We start from the raw sequence: 17,135 nt of genomic DNA, 5'->3' as shown, positions 1-17,135 counted from the left end.
CGGGTGTACGCTGCGATGCAGGTGGCACGAGACGGCGGCCAGCGCAGGAGCACGGGGCCGGGTGTATGCTGCGATGCAGGTGGCACGAACCGGTGGCCAGGGCAGGAGCGCAGGGCCGGGTGTACGCTGCGATGCAGGTGCCACAAGACGGCGGCCAGCGCAGGAGCACAGGGCCGGGTGCAGGTTACACGAAACTTCAACGATTTCACCGAATCGGCCTGCCTACCCTCAGCGGGTAGGTACCGGCGGATCACATTACTCGCCGCACATGCCACAATGTCCCAACATACTGAAACTCGGAGCCACGTGCTTCCTGTAAAAAATCCTATGACGGTCCTGGAAAGCTCCTGTTTGTAAAGCCTTACATAAGCTATAATCAAGTGCATTATTGTAATAGCAAAATTTATATCAACTGTTTTCTAAAAATATTAGAAATTGAGGGTAGAAAAATATATTTTTATTATTTTTTCCTGTATAAAATTAACATATGCTTTACTTAAAGCGGTTATTAATGTAAGTATCTAGCTCAAGCGCCACTAGTAGGACCGGAATATGTGATTAATCATCACCACGACTATTGAATCGGACCCTACTACGTGGGATAAAAACCCCAAGCGCCGGAGCATTATGACCAGTGGCTGAGTTTTTAAAAGCAGTAAATAATAGCATTTTACTCACGGCTTATAAACTCAAACCTTCGTTGCGAAATCCTCAGCAATGGCTGCGTGCGCAGCAGCCGGCAGGCCCCGCGCCGCCTGGTCCGCATCACGCTACAGCTCCCGGCAGCGAGGACTCCGCAAATTCAATATTATATTTTTCCCCGTCGGAGCGAAGCCGACGAGAACCGTGGCTACATTGAGCCATTTTGCCCAAGTGTTCACTTCAAAAATCAAAAACCAACTGAGGCGCGCGGGCGACTCACTCTATTTATATAGGCACCCGCACCTTGCAAATTAAAGGTGGAGAGAAAAATGGACTTTATTTAACTGTCACTGTGACCCTTATGATGCCGAACACGGAGAAAGTCGAAACGCCATATCTCACAATGTTTAACTAGGTTTCAGATAGGCTCAGACTACATAATAATTATTTAATATATTAAAATGATAATAATTAGGTACTTTAGTATAATAATTAATAAGTTATCTGCGATTCAAAGATTGCGTCAAGTGGGATATGGCTGCTTTTGGCATCGATTATCAAAGTTGGGAGAAACTCGTTGAGGTTAGGCATGAATGGCGAAAGCACGTGTTCGACGCCTGGTTTTCTGATCTCGCCCACAAGCGGCAAAAACGTCACCGTCGTGTACCGACCACTAGCTGCACTTTCACTTGTAGATCCTGCGGGAGGCCTTGCCGCTCCCGTATCGGCTTATATAGTCACGAAAAATCGTGTTCCAGACATTCACTGAATCGTCTGTCATAGACGTACAAGGCCATGATGATGATGATGATGATGATGATGATGATGATGATGATGATGATGATGATGATGATGATGATGATGATGATGATGATGATGATGATGATGATGATGAGTCATGGGTCCATGGGGTCCCGGGCATTTGGAAGGCGTGCATGGGGCCGAAGCCAACATGTAGAGGCCCGTTAGACAACATTAATCTATATGAAATGTGTCACCAACCGACGATTTTCCCTGTGAAAACTATAGAAGTAAACCCAAGGAAAACCCCCGGTTAGTGCAGGACTATTGTAGGATATGGCGAAAACTAATACAGGGTTATGGAAGGGGGTGCTAAATGGACTGGGTAACTGGGACTATGGAAGGACTATGGCCCCTGCCTGACCTATATGTTTCACACACGGATAAAAAGGCAGGGGGTGACTCGCACACACATTAAATGGGCCCCCCAAAACAGTCGCTAGCACATTACAGTGACGTAGCAACAAGGGGGCAACATGGCATGAGCCGCTGAGGGTGGAGAGGTATACCAAGGCTCTCAGAGCAATCGCGGATGCCGGTCAAGGCCCCTACAAGCACTGGATATACATCCTTCCTCCGAGCATTTCTGCTCTAGCGGTACACCACTCAAGCCAGCCAATGAAGGCAAGCAAGAGGTGGGAGATCCTGTTCCTCGTCAGTGTTCACTCTGGACAACCAATAAAGGCAAGCCAGAGATGAGGAACAGGGGTTCTCCCCGGCATCGGGTGGGTGGGGTCGCTAATGCCCAACAGCTCGCCACAAGCTGCCCGCATTATTATTATTATTACCGATACACCGTGAGAAGCGAGCACTTACCCGACTACCATCGCTCCAGGAGTTTAAATAATATGCTGTGTGTATCATAAACGGAAAACACATAGTACATAATAATGTGATGAACTGTACCAAAAATTTAAAATCTGACCTTGTTGGAAAATGACCTAGTTGGAAAATGACGTCGATGGAATCTGACGTACTTGGAATCTGACGTTCATACCCGAAATCTGTTTGTGTTTCATAATAAACAATATATCTATTTTCGTGTTAGTTATTAAGTTCCTTTAAATTATTAGGGTGATATTTTGTAAAGTTTTATCTTTTTATGATGTCTTATTTATTCATATTTAATTGATATTTTACTGATTGCAATACTTACTTAAAACTTACAGCTACGGGAAGAGTTTAACACTGTCAGAATTTAAATAGGCAATTTTATTTCGGTAATGATTCAAACCAGTAAAATATTATATTCTATGGGATGAGGAATATCACTTGCAAGATACGAGTAAAGTAAATAGGGTAGGTATTCAATCATTTCAATGTGTTCCAGTTAGTCTTAAGACCAGTGTATATGTATAATATACAATTCAATATACCTGCAACATGTAATTTATATACTTAACGTGCGAATTTCTATACTGCACTTCCATTTATGGACCTTTCTACTATTCTAACCACCTACTGACGTTGATATTAATTATAATTTATTGATTAAATAGCAGTTTTTGAGTAAGCATAAAGACAGGCTATCAGGAGATTCCCCCATATAACCAATGTGCCTACTGTGATTATTGCCAGTTTGAGGAGTTGAAATAAATACAGCTTCTAAATGTACCTCTACTTCTGTATAACTTGTTCACTGTTAAATATTTGTTACAATTTTACTTGCATAGTAAATTTCGCACGTTATAAATACATGTTGTGGATTTGTAACTAGTAATTGATATTGTAGGGAAATGGAGACACTAGTTATCTTGTTTATATAATATTGGTGTAAAATAAAATAAAATTTGTAACTCAAATCACAGTTGTACAGCGACATGTGTATTAAAATGTTACACTTTGTTAAAATTTTGTAGTTTTATTCATGACATAACAAACCTACTGCATTTTGTATGTATATCCAAGACTATCTACTACTTTGAATCGAAAATCTAAACTATCTTATCTACTTGTAATAAGTTGGGATATAAAAGAGTTACATCATTATAACAAAATATGTATTAATGCTATAAATCTACATTATTAACATGGAAGTTTACAATTACAACACCATTCTTGGCACTCGTCAGTCTCCACCAGCGCCCGGCCTTGTGCTCCTGCCCCACAGCGCAGTACAGCTGTCGGCCATCACTTGTGAACTGCAGCCCATTCACAAATCCATTCACTTCAATACTAAACATTGGAACTATCTTTCTATACGCTTCACATACTTTCCATAGTCTCACACTGTTATCATAAGAACCTGAAGCAAACACATCAGAGTTTAGCAGTGTAGCAATACTGGTGATCCACCGGGGGACATCATGCTCAACTCCGTGAGCCTCTGGAACAGTGCATAGAGGCTTCTTCTTCATTAAACTCCAAATACTGAGGGACCCATTGTCACTCCCTGATACAAAGTGTTCCTCATCTAACAGTTTCACTTCATCCAGACTACCCACTGGTCCGTTGAATATAAGATGTGACTCTTCTACTATCTTCCACACTCTCACTGTTGTGTCTCGGCCTCCAGCTGTGATCACCCTCTCCCTTGTCAGAGCATCTACAGCTGTGACTGGAGACTGGTGACCAAACAATGTTTCTACATAAGCCATCTCATCCAGTGACCATATCTTGACAGAGCGATCTTTGCTGGCAGAGTACATATCATGGGTATTCTTTCTAAAAACTAGACCAGTGACTGAGTCCTTATGTCCTCTGAATGTGTGTACATGTTTTAAAGTGTGTGGATCCCATATTTGAATGTCAGAAGATTCATCTGAAGTAGCGAGGAACTTGGAGTCCGTTGATATTGCTATAGCTGTTATTGTTCCCTTCACATATTGGGCATGTGTTTTGTATGTAATAGTGGCGAGTTTTCTCTTCTCCGCGACGCTCCACTTGATGATGGAGGCGCACTTGCTGCCGGTGAACACGAGCCGGCCGTCGCTGCTGACGCACACGCAGGTCAGCGGCAGCCGGTGCTCCCGCACGCGCACCAGCCGCACGTCGTCAGCGGCGGGCGCCGAGTACGTGTCGGCGACCTCCACCCGCAGTTTACCTTTCTGTTCCAGGTAATCCTTTTGTAAACGTTTACCGATAGCATCGTCGTCTATCTCTTTTAGTTCCGCGCGTTTAGCTTCCTCTTTTTCTATTTCTTCTAAATATTTTTTTGCTAACCGTAGCTTCTTTTCTTCCGCGGTTTCATGGTCGCTCTCTGACTCTTCGGCATCAGAGAATTTCTTCAAATCCAAGTCACTTTCCGATGAATCTTGGCCATTTTCGAGGTTAGAATTTGGTTTCTTGACTGGCTTCTTCTTGATTTTCTCGCCCTTTCGTTTATGAACTTGCCTGGATTTACCCTTCAGGAAAAAAGACGAAGACATTTCTTACAAACTTTCTTTCTAAATATTGAAGAACTTCAAAATATCACACGTTTATTTAGTTTGAATCGGATTTTGAACATGTGAAAAAGTTTTGATTTAACGTTTGACATTGACAGTGTTGACACATGCACTAACTGTCAGTTTTCGCTTGTCAGTGACAAGATGTCAAATGTCAACCACAGATTATTTTGTCTCTTGCCCAACATGTGTAAAAAATAAGAGCTTTTGTTCTGAGGATTTTCGAATCCTCAGATCATATAGCTCTCAGTTTTTAACACTGGTTTTAATTCATTCATTTTCAGTACCACACCTCCACTGGCAACGCACCTTGAAACTTTTATTCATGATACTAACCAGGTGTCCAGCAGACCCTGCACCAGCACTTAGCTGATGATAACAATGATGTGCTTGTTCTGAAGCTGGGTGGCTGATGAGAGTATTTCTAGATATGATAGCAAGTATGCCAAAAATGTGGTCCGTCAAGTTGGATCGAAGATGCTTTTGTATTTTATAAATTTAAGTACTTTACAATTTACATATTCATTAACACATTTAAATAAAATAATAAATAAACCTTAATTCATATTTAAAATAAGAAGAATGGCTTTCATCGATTCTTTAGGTAAGAGACTAAAGAGCGATTAACCTCTACGGCCGAGGGTAAACATAATAATAATAAGGATTAGGAGACTTGGTAGGTAGGTGCCTAACTACTATAAGTACTTGATTATATTCTTTAATAAGTAGCAGTTTACGATGGAGTAAGTATTTCCAACTACTTAATCCATCGAAAATTGTCCTTATTAATTTAGGTAAGTAAGTACTTATTCTATTTTATTCACTGATGTGCGGGTGTAAGTACCTACCGGTACCCCTACTCTTGAAAGGCAATGTATTGGTTCTGTCTTGCGTTCTCGTTTTTCCAAAAAGTAAAAATACTAATATGATCAGCTAGATAATGCCTAATTTGAGAACCTAGCCTAACCTTATAATTTTTTAAAGGTTGAGAACGCAAGACAGACGCAATACATTGCCTTTCAAAGTAGGGGTACTGCACCTGGCTCTCTGACCATTTCCTTTTATACATGTACATGTCAGAGATGTGATTCGAACCCGCATCTCTGAAGTGAGAGACGAGCGCTTACCCGGCTGAACTACCATCGCTCTTATTCAGTTAGGTGTTTACAAGGTATTTACTTAACCCATAATAAATCAATAAAATAATGTGTTCACATACAGATTTGGAGACGTCACGAAGCAAGGCGAGCCGCGTGCGGTCCTGGTACCTGCTTGAGCAATACAAGTCTCTAGAGCGACACCAACTCGACGCGGCGCAGAAGTTGCGGGATCGCTCCTACCAGGACAGCATACTGTTGAGAGAGCTCAGCGAACGCAGGCAGAGACGACGCGTCTTTGACGAGATAGGCATCTGCCAGAGCGACACGCATCTAGAAAGGTCGCTCACAAATATCAATACACAAAATATTATTGATTTTGAGAATACGACATACGCAAGCTACTATGGAAGCCGAACAGCTGATGAAGAAGACGAAAAAGCTTTCAAAGCATTTAAAACTGAAGTCGCCTACGAATCTATTAGCGTAGATGATTCTAAACTGGAGTACCCATTTGATGAAATTACTGATTATCCTATAAATGATAAAGATGATGTAAATTACACAGAGGGCTTTTCCAGCGTCATTGAGATCGTGAAATCTCACGAGGTTCACAACGATGAAAGGGAGTGGGTCAGGAGAGACTTAACAGAGAACCTTGGTTTACAGCTAGAGATAGCGTTAAGAAATATCGAAGCCATAGAAAAACTTGCCATGCTTAATACCACTGAAGGTATCCGTGATAACGTATGCAAGGATAAGGCTGCAACACCAACTTCTGTTTATTCAGAACCTTCATATTTTGATAGTGAGATGAATTCACAAGATGAAGAACAAGAAGAAGTTATGGGGAGTAATGATATGGTTACTCTTTGGACTGGTCTGGTATCTTATGCCTGTCAAATGATGCATTTAAACCATGGTACGCAATGTGAATACTTATAATATAGAGAGGAAATTCATCACCTTTTGCTGTCTGTGTTTTTGCTGATTATTTTTCTGTTTTGTAGGTAATTGCTGCAGCGATTCCACCTCTCAGCTCATGACCGCTGTCCTGGCCTTCGACATTGTGAGACGTAGCGTCTGTAGCATTTGTAAGTAATTAACTACTTGTTTTGAATATTATTTATCCAAACATGCAATAAGTAGCACGAAATTTTATTTTAGGTAATATGTTGCAGCATTACGTCTCGCCAATAAGCCAACCTATTGAAAATGAAGTTTGTGATGTCCACAATACGGATAAAGAAATTAAACAAGGAAAACAAAATAAATATAGAAAAACAAATTCTAAAAAGCATAAGGTAAAAATGTAGGACATGTAAATATTTGTCATCAAATACCTTAGTACTTCTGGTAATGATCCAAGTAAACAAACCAAATCGAATTTCCATACTTATTTTATAGCATTTTATCACTATTCCAGATGTGGCGTCACTCTCAACAAGAATCACCAAAGAATCAGAGAAAAAGGCAGACAATTAAAAAACACGACCGATGCAGTGTCTACTCTCCATACTCCTCCAGATGTAAAGGGAAACAAAACATTCAATGTAACACAAGAGACCAAGATGACTACGGACTTCGTTCTAAAAGAAAACCTAAAAAACACAAAGAATGCCGAGTATTTTACGAGAAACATATTTGCTGTCGAAATTGCCGCTGTTGCTGTACCTATCATAGCAGGAGGGTCGCAAACCCCATGCTCAAAGTAGTTGAATTTATAGATAAATTAGATATGGCCGGTAACTACCATCGTTAAACTTTTAGTTAGGTACCTATGTTATTGTTTTGTGCAAGTGCTTGACTGTCCTAGTAAATAAATGTCAACTTTTATAAATTAACTTTTATTTATTTATCTTAGATGGACAATAGACATAAAGGAATTTTCTTTGATGCACACTTTTATGAAATGGAAATCACCAAGCCTAATCCTAAATACCTATCATGCCAGTGTCATTAACTTTAGAACCGTAGCATGAGTTGTCAGTTATATGATAAACCACTTTGCTAAATGAAATTTCGTGATCATGACTAATTACATCCACATGCTACAACATGCAATTAATAAGTTTAACAAGTCTACTAAATGGATATGGTATGTAAAGCGAAAAGTTTGGAGTCTTCTCAAGTATTTCTTCCTTCAGGCATAACAGTTTTGATCGTAGCCTGTTTGGTTTGTGGCGTTCCTTTCAAAATTGGAATATCAGCAAGGAATACCAGCATGAAGGAAGAATCTTAGGATGCAAATTTCTGCATTTTATGGTGCAGATATGGAATTTAATTAAATTTGAATATATCTTTTAAAATTAACAAATTCTATGCAAATAAATATGTACTTGAAAAACATATAAACTTTATAGTTTCGTACATCTACGACGTAAAAAAAAACGCCTGTGAAACGTATTGTACCACGACCTACGCTAAACCCAGCTTTGATCATCAATAGCTTAGCTTGGAGCTTGCCTTGAACTGATTACTATAGCAAATGATTAACAACTATTGTCGTAGCCTTGACATAATTAAATACCGCTTCGTGTTTGATTAACTGTGCGAAAGCTCACAAAGAAAGCCAACTGAGCTACAATTTTAGCGATGACTATGTATTTTTTTACATTGTGCTTGTGGCAAATATAAATGTGCATGTTTCACGTTGTAGCCTGTTTGTAGCGGAGCGCGTGTGCCATGTGACGTGCTGGCATGGGGGGCATGGCTAGCTCACAGAAAAGAGTCAACGTTATCAAAGGTCCTAATGTGAGTGCATACGTTTTTTATTTATTTGATTGTAGTAAGACGTTCGTTACAATATTATATGAAGCGTTCATTATTATAACTAATCGGTAGTGGCTGAATGAGGAAAGCTGAAGACAGAGTGGCGCTACTTAAGAGAGGTCTATGTTCAGCAGTTTACGATTACGGGTTACTGATAATATACGATACTCACCAATCTGAAGACTTTTTGCAAAAAAAAAACATTAATCATAACTTAGTTTACCACCATACTACTGTACTCCTACGATTTATTTATATACTTATTAAAACCATTATATGAGTGCAAAAAAGTATGCGTCGAAATACCTATTAAACCTTTTGCACCATGGTCCAGGTGTACCCCCGCAGCGACTCCAGGGGCGCGGGCGAGGCGCTGGTGGCGGCGCTGGCACGCCTGGACCTGGAGCTGCAGGGCTGCGAGCGCGGGCACCCCGCCGCCAGGCTCACCGTCGTGGCCGCCGAGGTGGACTCCATACTGCAGGTATGCCTCCCAGTGCGTCCAGGAGCGCGGGAGAGGCGATATTGGCGGGTAAGTAATACGAGGTATAAAAACGAATGGTATAACATTCACAAGATATACGCCCATATGATATAAATTTATTAAGTATAACGATCACTGTGCATAACAAACGAAAGGCATAATTACTAAATACATAATTTCGTAAAGAATAACGTTCAAAAAGTATAATTTCAATTGATATAACGATAAAAATGCATAATATTCATAATATATAACGTTTATAACATATATTCTACAACGGATATAATTATCATAATGTATAATGCTCAAAAAGTATAATAGATTGTCGTATAGTTTTTTTAATTATTATTGACGTTATGTGGGGGGAACGCTCCGCTCCGCTTCGCTGCGCTCCGCTTTGGTTTCGACGAACATGTGCACCTAACACGCTCCTCCTCGCTTTGCTCGTCGTCGCACCTATCTTTAGGTTTTGGTACTAGGGGCTTTCACAGCATTATTATTATTGGGGCTAAGAGGAGAGACGCTCCGCTCCGCTTCGCTGCGCTCCGCTTTGGTTTCGACGACCATGTGCACCTAACACGCTCCTCCTCGCTTTGCTCGTCGTCGCACCTATCTTTAGGTTTTGGTGCTAGGGGGTTTGACGGTGTTGGGTTAACACAGATTATGGGTTAATACAGGTTAAACACAGATTATGTTATATGTTAGTATGTTTTATGAACTTTATACTAAATGATAGTAGTAGACGACCGAATGGCGTAGTGGTTAGTGACCCTGACTACTGAGCCGATGGTCCCGGGTTCGATTCCCGGCTGGGGCAGATATTTGTTTAAACACAGATATTTGTTCTCGGGTCTTGGATGTGCCCGTAAAATGGCAATAGGCCCGCCCCCTATTACATTGGGACTAACATACACTCTGGCGAAAAGTGGGTGCAGCAATGCACCTCTGCCTACCCCGCAAGGGAGTACATTAGTACAAGGCGTGAGTGCGTGTTTTTTTTTTTTTTTTTGATAGTATATATTTTAAACGATATACGTAATGTATGTTATACGAATTGATATTAGTCCTCGTAAGTATTATATATTTTGATATTATATCAAATGTACGTTATACCAATTGAATTTTATACCTTATGAAAATATAGATTTTGTTGTTATACGTAACGTTCATTATATGTTGTGAACGTTATTAATGTGAAATTATACATTTCGTTTTTATACGTCGCAATACGCACCCGATATTGGCGGCGCATTTTGACCGTGATGAAATGTGCACCATTTAAAACACCCTCCAATAAAATGGTTCACTAAAGATGGAAATTAAAGTTGATGGAATATCTGTGATTAATAAATAGCGTGGCTTACAGTACTTATATTATTTACAGGAAATCAATAGTTTTGAAGATGTATCCCCGGCGGTGGCTTCTAAAGACGACTACGCAAAAACGATGCATCAGGTTTGTGCCAGTGTTTATATGATTAGTACACATCGAATAACATGATCTTGTATAGTTACTTCTATACTTTTACTTATTAAGAACCTAAATTATGACAAAAATTACATTCAATAATGTTCTTCTGTTTTAGTTATTCGTAAGCATGGATTTATATAGACGTCCAATGTTGGCTATAGAAAATGAAGATTTCATAGCGAATGTAAATAGAAAGGTAAGTGACTGGCAGTAAATCACTCATATAATAATGGCTTATTTGTATGTGTATTTATTGAATAAGTGAGAACTCATTATGTATTGTTATATTTAAGGAAATGCGTCGACTAGAGCTCCAGTATCTCCGTGATCGCTTGGATGAACTGCAGAAAGAACGACGCTCACTCAATGCACAGATATCGAGGACACGAACTTTGTACACACAGTTGCAACAGCTGATAGGTACATTAAACCTTTTACTTTAATGCATTTTAGACCGTTTAAAAGAAAAATTAGTTTTCCATAAAAAAAATATACGGGAATTCAGCTACGAGCACGCTACGAGCTACGCGGCTACGACGTAGAATGCTACGGGCGTAGTTGCTACGAAATTTACTACGCGGCGGCGTAGTCTTTTATCTGTAGACTATTCATTCACACATAAATTCTTCGTCTTCTCGGTCTCGATAGATCATTTATGAGCTGAATTTAGAGTGCGTATTCCAGAGTCAATCTGGCCGGACGCCGGCGCTCGGCCGGGCGGCGCCCAGCAGGCCCGGCTGGCGCGCGCGACGGCGCTGCGCTCAGCCCTGGCCGCGGTGTCGGCGCGGCTGCGGGCGGCGGCCGCGTATGCGCGTGCGCACGCCGACTGCATGCGTGACGCGCTGCCGGCTTGGAGCGCCGCTGTGCATGGCAAGTACGTGTATAAGTGGCTTATTGAATAGCATATACGTATTGAAGAGTTCTAAGATTAAAGAGTAGATACTCTTTTCAAATGAATTTCAGGGAAACATAACGTAAGACCTTTTTTACCGCGTTGAATCGATTAGACTTACCTATAAGGCACATTTATTTACCTAGACTAGATAGTTAATCGGTAGTGGTTGAATGAGGAAAAGGAGTATTGTGTCTGTTTTTGCAGCAATACATGATTATTGGTTATTGATTTATATCAATGTACTGTAGAAGCGGTTGGGAGCGCACGCTAGCCTGCTCGCAAGCAGTGACGCTGCTAGTCCGGGCGCGCTGCGCGGAGCGGGGCTCGCGGCGCGTGCTGGGGGCGCCGGCCGCGCCGCGCGCCGCCCGTGAGCTCCGTCTCGCTCTAGACTACGCCTTCACTGACGCCGTGCATGACCACAGGTCAGTGTTGGCATGAGAACTGAGTCGCATATGCCGAAGTCTCAAAAGTTGGTACACCCTGTTTTGTTGTTTGAAAAAAGTTCCTAGCTTTTCCAGGTTTAGTTCAGTTCAGTTTCAATGTATTTATTAATCAAAAAGGTGTTCTAATACTTACTTCAGTTCTTAATTTTCAGGTTCCAGCGGGCTGTGGAGGTGTTTACGCAGTTTAAAGACGCCGTCACACAACTCTCCAACACAATCCACCAAGTAAGTTTTAAAAAGTTTTTTACAAAATAAGAAAATGACAGTTGCAAATGTTGTTGTGGTTGTCAATCTATTGTTGTGCTATTGTTGTTATCTACAAGAATTGAATTAAATATTTATCATAATCACCACCAAATGTTAGGACTAACAAGAAAAATCTTCCCAAAATGCATCACCTCCTCAAAACTGCAGACAAGAGCGACATCAAACAAAGTCGAAGAGATAAAAATCACCCTGAATGGCAAGGAGTGTTCGGTGCCTCGCTACTACACGGTGCTGCAGGCGGCGCGGTCGCGGGGCGTGCCCGTGCCCGCCTTCTGCTACCACGAGCGGCTCGCGGTGGCCGGCAACTGCCGCATGTGCCTCGTGCACGTCGAGGGGCTGGCCAAGCCGCAGGTCGCCTGCCAGACGACCGTCTACAAAGACATGAAGATCTGGACAAACTCGGAAGTAGCACTCAAAGCACAAGAATCAGTCCTCGAGTTCCTCCTGGCAGAACACCCACTCGACTGCCCCATCTGCGACCAGGGCGGCGAGTGCGACCTGCAGGATCTATCCATGAAGTTTGGCAACGATCGCTCTAGATTCACTGACATACATTTTGTCGGTAAGAGAGCGGTGGAGAACAAGGACCTGGGCCCGCTGGTCGGCACAGAGATGACGCGGTGCATCCACTGCACGCGCTGCATCAGGTTCGCGGGCGCGGTGTGCGGGGTGGAGGCGCTGGGCAGCACGGGCCGCGGCACCGACATGCTGGTCGGCACGTACGTGGACAAGCCGTTCCTGTCGGAGCTGTCGGGCAACGTGGTGGATCTGTGCCCCGTGGGCGCGCTCACGGCGCTGCCCTACCGGTTCAAGGCGCGGCCCTGGGAGCTCGTCCGCACCGATTCCATTGACGTGACCGACGCCACCGGCACCAACATCTCCATCAACCACCGCTTCAACCGCGTCCTGCGCGTGCTGCCGCGGGAGAACGACGAGATCAACCAGGAGTGGATCTCCGATAAAGGTCGATGGGCCATAGATTCGTTGGAGATGCAACGATTAGTGGCACCTATGTGTAGGATTGAGAATTGCTTGGAAACGCTTGATTGGAACTCAGCGCTGAAACTAACAGCGAAAATTTTAAAATACAGTGACCCGAAAAGAATTATGGCTGTCGCTGGTCCTCACTGTAATGTTGAAACGCTGGTAGCCTGCAAGGACCTGGTCAACACCCTCGGCTCGGAGCTCACGTTCATCGAACGTGGCATGATCTACACGACGACTAAGGCAGACCTCCGCGCCGCTTATAGCCTCAATATGAATATGAAAGATATTATAAAAGCTGACAAAATACTCTTAATAGGCACGAACCCACGTTTCGAAGCTCCTATTTTGAACGCGTGGATACGCAAGGCGTTCTTAGAAAATGAGACTGACATTTATTACGTAGGACCCAAATGTGAATACAACTATGATGCGCAGCATCAAGGTACATCTTATAACTGCATCACAAACATTGCCAAAGAGCTCTCAAAGGCAAACACCCCATTAGTGTTTATTGGCATCAGTCATTTAGAGAAGGAATACAGTAAAAAAATATACACAGAGCTATTTGAAATATTTGCCAATTTTACAAATAAGGATTGGAATGTTATACATGTGATCCCACGGGAGGCGAGTTGGGCCGGGGCGCTGGAGGCGGGCTGGCAGCCCGGTGGCTGCCACGAATTCTCACACTGCAATCCACAAGTTGTCATAAGCTTAGGTGCGGATGACTTCCTTTACAAGTGGAAGCCACCGAATAACTGCAAGATAATTTACATTGGGTTCCAGGGTGACCGTTGCTCTGAATTAGCTGAGGTAGTGTTGCCGGGGAGTGCGTATACGGAGACAGAAGGGGTGTACCTCAACATGGAGTGTCGGTCGCAGCAGGCGTGGCCGGCAGTGAGCGCGCCGCGGGACGCCAGGCGGTCGTGGAAGATCCTGCGAGCCCTCTCTGAGTACTGCGGAGCCACCTTGCCATACTCTGACTCGGCGTCGCTCCACGCTCGCATGGCAGACATCAGCCCCAATTTCGTCAACTACAGCAAATACCAGGAAAAACTATTCAAAGAACTAATTCCATCATTTGTTTGCAAAGCGCAAGAAGGCTCGGATGAGCATTTCGATGTTGAGCTGAAAACTTTAGAGGACTACTATTGCTCGTGTGTGTTCTCTAGTAATTCGCCGACGATGGTTCGAGCGCAGAAAGCTGCTAGCCAATTTCACACTTCAGCTTACGCTAGAAATTAGTGTACCTTTATAATATACTTAATTATTAATTACAACATATACCTACCTCATTTTATTTATTTCATTGCGTCTACTATTCAACCGTGTTGGTCTGTCACATTTGCTTGTAAACCGTGAACCTTGTCATGTTTAGGTTCTACTGAGCAACCTGGAGAACCTGGCTGTGGCCGAGAAGGACGAGGCGAAGTGTAGAAGAGAGCTGCGCGCCGCGAGGATCAACGCGATAGTGAAGCAGGGGCTCGGGGACTATATTTATGAACCTAAGCCACTTCGCAAGTAAAAGAAAGTAGGATTCAAGGAAAAATGTCGGGCTACTTGAAAGGAAATTCAATATAAATTGACATAACCGGTTATAGGAGGTGATTGTTATATGGATTAAATAATTAAAAGTCATATGTATAAAACACAATCAAATTTATTAAATATCAAATATTGTATTGTCTAACACGATTCCTTAACTAGGTATTATGTTTCACATCAATATACTGTAATGGCATAATAACATACGGTTACAAATATATGAAGGATTATAAGTAGGTATGCAGCAAGTATGCATTGAAATCAAAGGATAGAACAGTTGAGTGACAAATATAGCGAATCTAGGAAATAACTATAGTATACTCGTAGATCATAGAGATATTATAGTACTCCTTATTACATTATTTAGGTATTGAGATACTGATAAATATAATATATTGTCACAAAGGAACGAGAAGGTTGTTCTTATTGCACCCAAAATGCAAGCGTCTGCATAGAAAAATACTTCAGTTTAAAAATATACAAAAGTTCTGAGTTAAAAAAAGTATGAAACATTTTAAAATATATTTAAAACAGGTAAATTAGGCTTAGCATAACGAAAATATAAGTATACAATCGAAAAGTTTCTTACTTTTCTTATTAAGTCTAGATTCGCTGATTCCATGAAGATAGGAAATGTATAAGAAGGTTAGTTCAAGTTCAAGAATGAAGACAGTCCACACTTTTGAAAAAAAGGTAAGAGATTAGAAATGCAGTGGGTTCAAGAAATAGAACACATTCACGTTATACAAATACTCATCACGATACATGGGATTAAATGTAAAACCTACAAAAAATTGTTATACGCGATATAATAATTATCGGAATGCTTTATATTTTATCATAAATGGTCTTAAAGCTATACGTAAATAATGTTGGTAGTTAGTACTCTCAGTATTTGTGCGTCAAAGCTCTACAGTAGTTGATATATTGTTAAGCATTGACAAGTCTGATTTTGATGCTCATGCAACTGATAATGAGTTTCGTACATTATCATACTGTGGGTATAGCTGTATACACTTACCCGTTCTAAGATTCTGAATCAAAGTTGCCAGATGTGTTACGATTATTCTACAGTTGCAAAAAGATCATCAATCATCATCGTCACCGTCATAATTTTTAATTAAATACACTGATATGTGCCTTGATGTGTCACGTCCAATTGGTCATTCATTAGTCAATAGTTATAGCTCCTCAAAATTCTTTGACTTTTCAATTTAAGTATAATTAGTTACGCCATTATTCATAGGAAGTATACTAGGGTACACCAATTCATGCTTTATAGTTTTGGGAGTTGTAATATTGTGCGCTAAATTATCATAAAAGTTCTGAGTTAACAAAACATCAAGTTATATCATCATAGTTATAACAATTTACGTATAAATAAACTTAATATCAATGCTGAGCTAATATTAGCCGTCCATAAAAATATCAATCCCATCGATTAGTCTAATATTATAAAATGGACGTCTGGGTTATCAATAGCTCATTAATAGGACATTTCTGAATTAGTTCCGACGGGAGGGACACCTAAAACTGCTATTTGTACCTAATTAGTTACCAAAATTAGTTTCGCCCGTTTTAAATCTGTTGTAGGTACTTGGCGATAATCCATCTTTCACTAGTTGAAAAACTCAGCACAATATTTTTTTAAGATTAAAATTCTTATGCAACGACTCCCGCGTATATCCAATAAAATATTGTCAATCCAAAAGCCCTAATTCAATAAGTAACTGCTCAATTTATAGACACCTTCCCTAACCGTACCTACAGATGCCAATAGTCAATAGGTGTCACTAGTTGGAATATTTATAAAACCGTCTAAAGTAGCATTATGCCGTAAAAACTTGGAAGCACTCCAGCGGACAGACTGTTTTATGACTATTTTTTGTTTGTTTGATTCCATAAAATACGTCACTAATCTTTTACAAACAGGGTGAATATCATAATAGAACTATTGTATTTAGGTAAAAGTAGAATCTGGAAATCTATGATATGGTCGCTTACAGCTGCAGTGATATTATTTAAGCTTTGGTACACGTTATTTTACTAGAAAAGGTTAATATGAACAAAACGGGTATTCTTCAAATCTGTTTGTGATTTAACTTTAACATTGTCTTAAATTAACAGATTACCAATAATACTATGAATAAAATAGTAGTAGTGACTGTTACAATTCAACAAAATTCCAATTCTTTGGTGATTATGACTAGACTTAGCTCTCAAAAATGAGTGGTGGGTACTATACAGTTTAGACTTTGGTAATAGATTTTAGCTTTCGGCTTCGGAGACAACTGGAAAGAAACATTAAAAAGGTTAATCATTTTGTATAATAGGGATGGAAATTCAAT

General features: G+C 41.0%; 5 protein-coding genes across 7 annotated transcripts in view; 3 read left to right on the top strand and 2 right to left on the bottom strand.

Annotated features, from left to right (window-relative positions):
* Nucleotides 1-3,426: 3,426 nt before the first annotated feature.
* On the bottom strand, nucleotides 3,427-4,936 carry LOC105380217 (U3 small nucleolar RNA-interacting protein 2). The gene has a single exon (XM_038108818.2). It carries the CDS (start codon nucleotides 4,809-4,811, stop codon nucleotides 3,453-3,455), a length of 1,359 nt encoding a protein of 452 aa, XP_037964746.2. The 5' UTR covers nucleotides 4,812-4,936; the 3' UTR covers nucleotides 3,427-3,452.
* A 308-nt stretch (nucleotides 4,937-5,244) lies between these two features.
* On the top strand, nucleotides 5,245-7,766 carry LOC105385949. Of its 2 annotated transcripts, none has more exons than XR_007267263.1 (5): nucleotides 5,245-5,433; nucleotides 6,051-6,848; nucleotides 6,937-7,020; nucleotides 7,108-7,230; nucleotides 7,353-7,493. XR_007267263.1 is itself a non-coding variant. In XM_048627064.1 (5 exons), the coding sequence occupies exons 1-5, from the start codon at nucleotides 5,412-5,414 to the stop codon at nucleotides 7,686-7,688; spliced, it is 1,377 nt and encodes a 458-aa protein (XP_048483021.1). In that variant the 5' UTR covers nucleotides 5,249-5,411; the 3' UTR covers nucleotides 7,689-7,766. The 2 variants fall into 2 exon arrangements, 1 of the variants encoding a protein (XP_048483021.1); XM_048627064.1 differs by having other exon boundaries at nucleotides 5,249-5,433; nucleotides 7,094-7,230; nucleotides 7,353-7,766.
* Nucleotides 7,767-8,353: 587 nt separating this feature from the next.
* Nucleotides 8,354-14,896, top strand: LOC119691525. Its single transcript, XM_048626703.1, has 9 exons — nucleotides 8,354-8,692; nucleotides 9,033-9,179; nucleotides 10,564-10,635; nucleotides 10,766-10,846; nucleotides 10,944-11,070; nucleotides 11,335-11,524; nucleotides 11,794-11,967; nucleotides 12,141-12,213; nucleotides 14,621-14,896. Exons 1-9 carry the CDS (start codon nucleotides 8,627-8,629, stop codon nucleotides 14,765-14,767), a joined length of 1,077 nt encoding a protein of 358 aa, XP_048482660.1. The 5' UTR covers nucleotides 8,354-8,626; the 3' UTR covers nucleotides 14,768-14,896.
* Nucleotides 12,275-14,537, top strand: LOC105380273 (NADH-ubiquinone oxidoreductase 75 kDa subunit, mitochondrial-like). Its single transcript, XM_011549795.3, has one exon. It carries the CDS (start codon nucleotides 12,346-12,348, stop codon nucleotides 14,485-14,487), a length of 2,142 nt encoding a protein of 713 aa, XP_011548097.3. The 5' UTR covers nucleotides 12,275-12,345; the 3' UTR covers nucleotides 14,488-14,537.
* Nucleotides 14,897-16,453: 1,557 nt separating the features above from the next.
* LOC105380215 (thrombospondin type-1 domain-containing protein 7A) overlaps nucleotides 16,454-17,135 on the bottom strand; it is a 57,488-nt gene continuing 56,806 nt past the window's right edge. For both annotated transcript variants that reach the window (XM_048626701.1, XM_048626702.1), the window contains one exon: nucleotides 16,454-17,078. In XM_048626701.1, the coding sequence (XP_048482658.1) occupies nucleotides 17,036-17,078 (43 nt within the window). In that variant the 3' untranslated portion in view covers nucleotides 16,454-17,035. The remainder of the gene's footprint in view (nucleotides 17,079-17,135) is intronic.

This window comes from Plutella xylostella, chromosome 17, assembly GCF_932276165.1.
Source record: "Plutella xylostella chromosome 17, ilPluXylo3.1, whole genome shotgun sequence".
NCBI lineage: Eukaryota > Metazoa > Arthropoda > Insecta > Lepidoptera > Plutellidae > Plutella > Plutella xylostella.
The sequence above is the reverse complement of the archived record's forward strand: the minus strand, read 5'-3'. Positions and strand labels throughout refer to the sequence as shown.

Excerpts from the sequence above, each read along its gene's own strand:
- LOC119691525 (XM_048626703.1), top strand. The coding sequence starts at position 8,627 with ATGGGGGGCATGGCTAGCTCACAGAAAAGAGTCAACGTTATCAAAGGT. Across the intron at positions 10,847-10,943 it reads TAGCGAATGTAAATAGAAAG|GAAATGCGTCGACTAGAGCT; the intron begins GTAAGTGACTGG and ends GTTATATTTAAG. Across the intron at positions 12,214-14,620 it reads TCTCCAACACAATCCACCAA|GTTCTACTGAGCAACCTGGA; the intron begins GTAAGTTTTAAA and ends TGTCATGTTTAG.
- LOC105380273 (XM_011549795.3), top strand. The coding sequence starts at position 12,346 with ATGTTAGGACTAACAAGAAAAATCTTCCCAAAATGCATCACCTCCTCA.
- LOC105385949 (XM_048627064.1), top strand. The coding sequence starts at position 5,412 with ATGGCTTTCATCGATTCTTTAG. Across the intron at positions 5,434-6,050 it reads GGCTTTCATCGATTCTTTAG|ATTTGGAGACGTCACGAAGC; the intron begins GTAAGAGACTAA and ends GTTCACATACAG. Across the intron at positions 7,231-7,352 it reads CAAATTCTAAAAAGCATAAG|ATGTGGCGTCACTCTCAACA; the intron begins GTAAAAATGTAG and ends TCACTATTCCAG.
- LOC105380217 (XM_038108818.2), bottom strand. The coding sequence starts at position 4,811 with ATGTCTTCGTCTTTTTTCCTGAAGGGTAAATCCAGGCAAGTTCATAAA.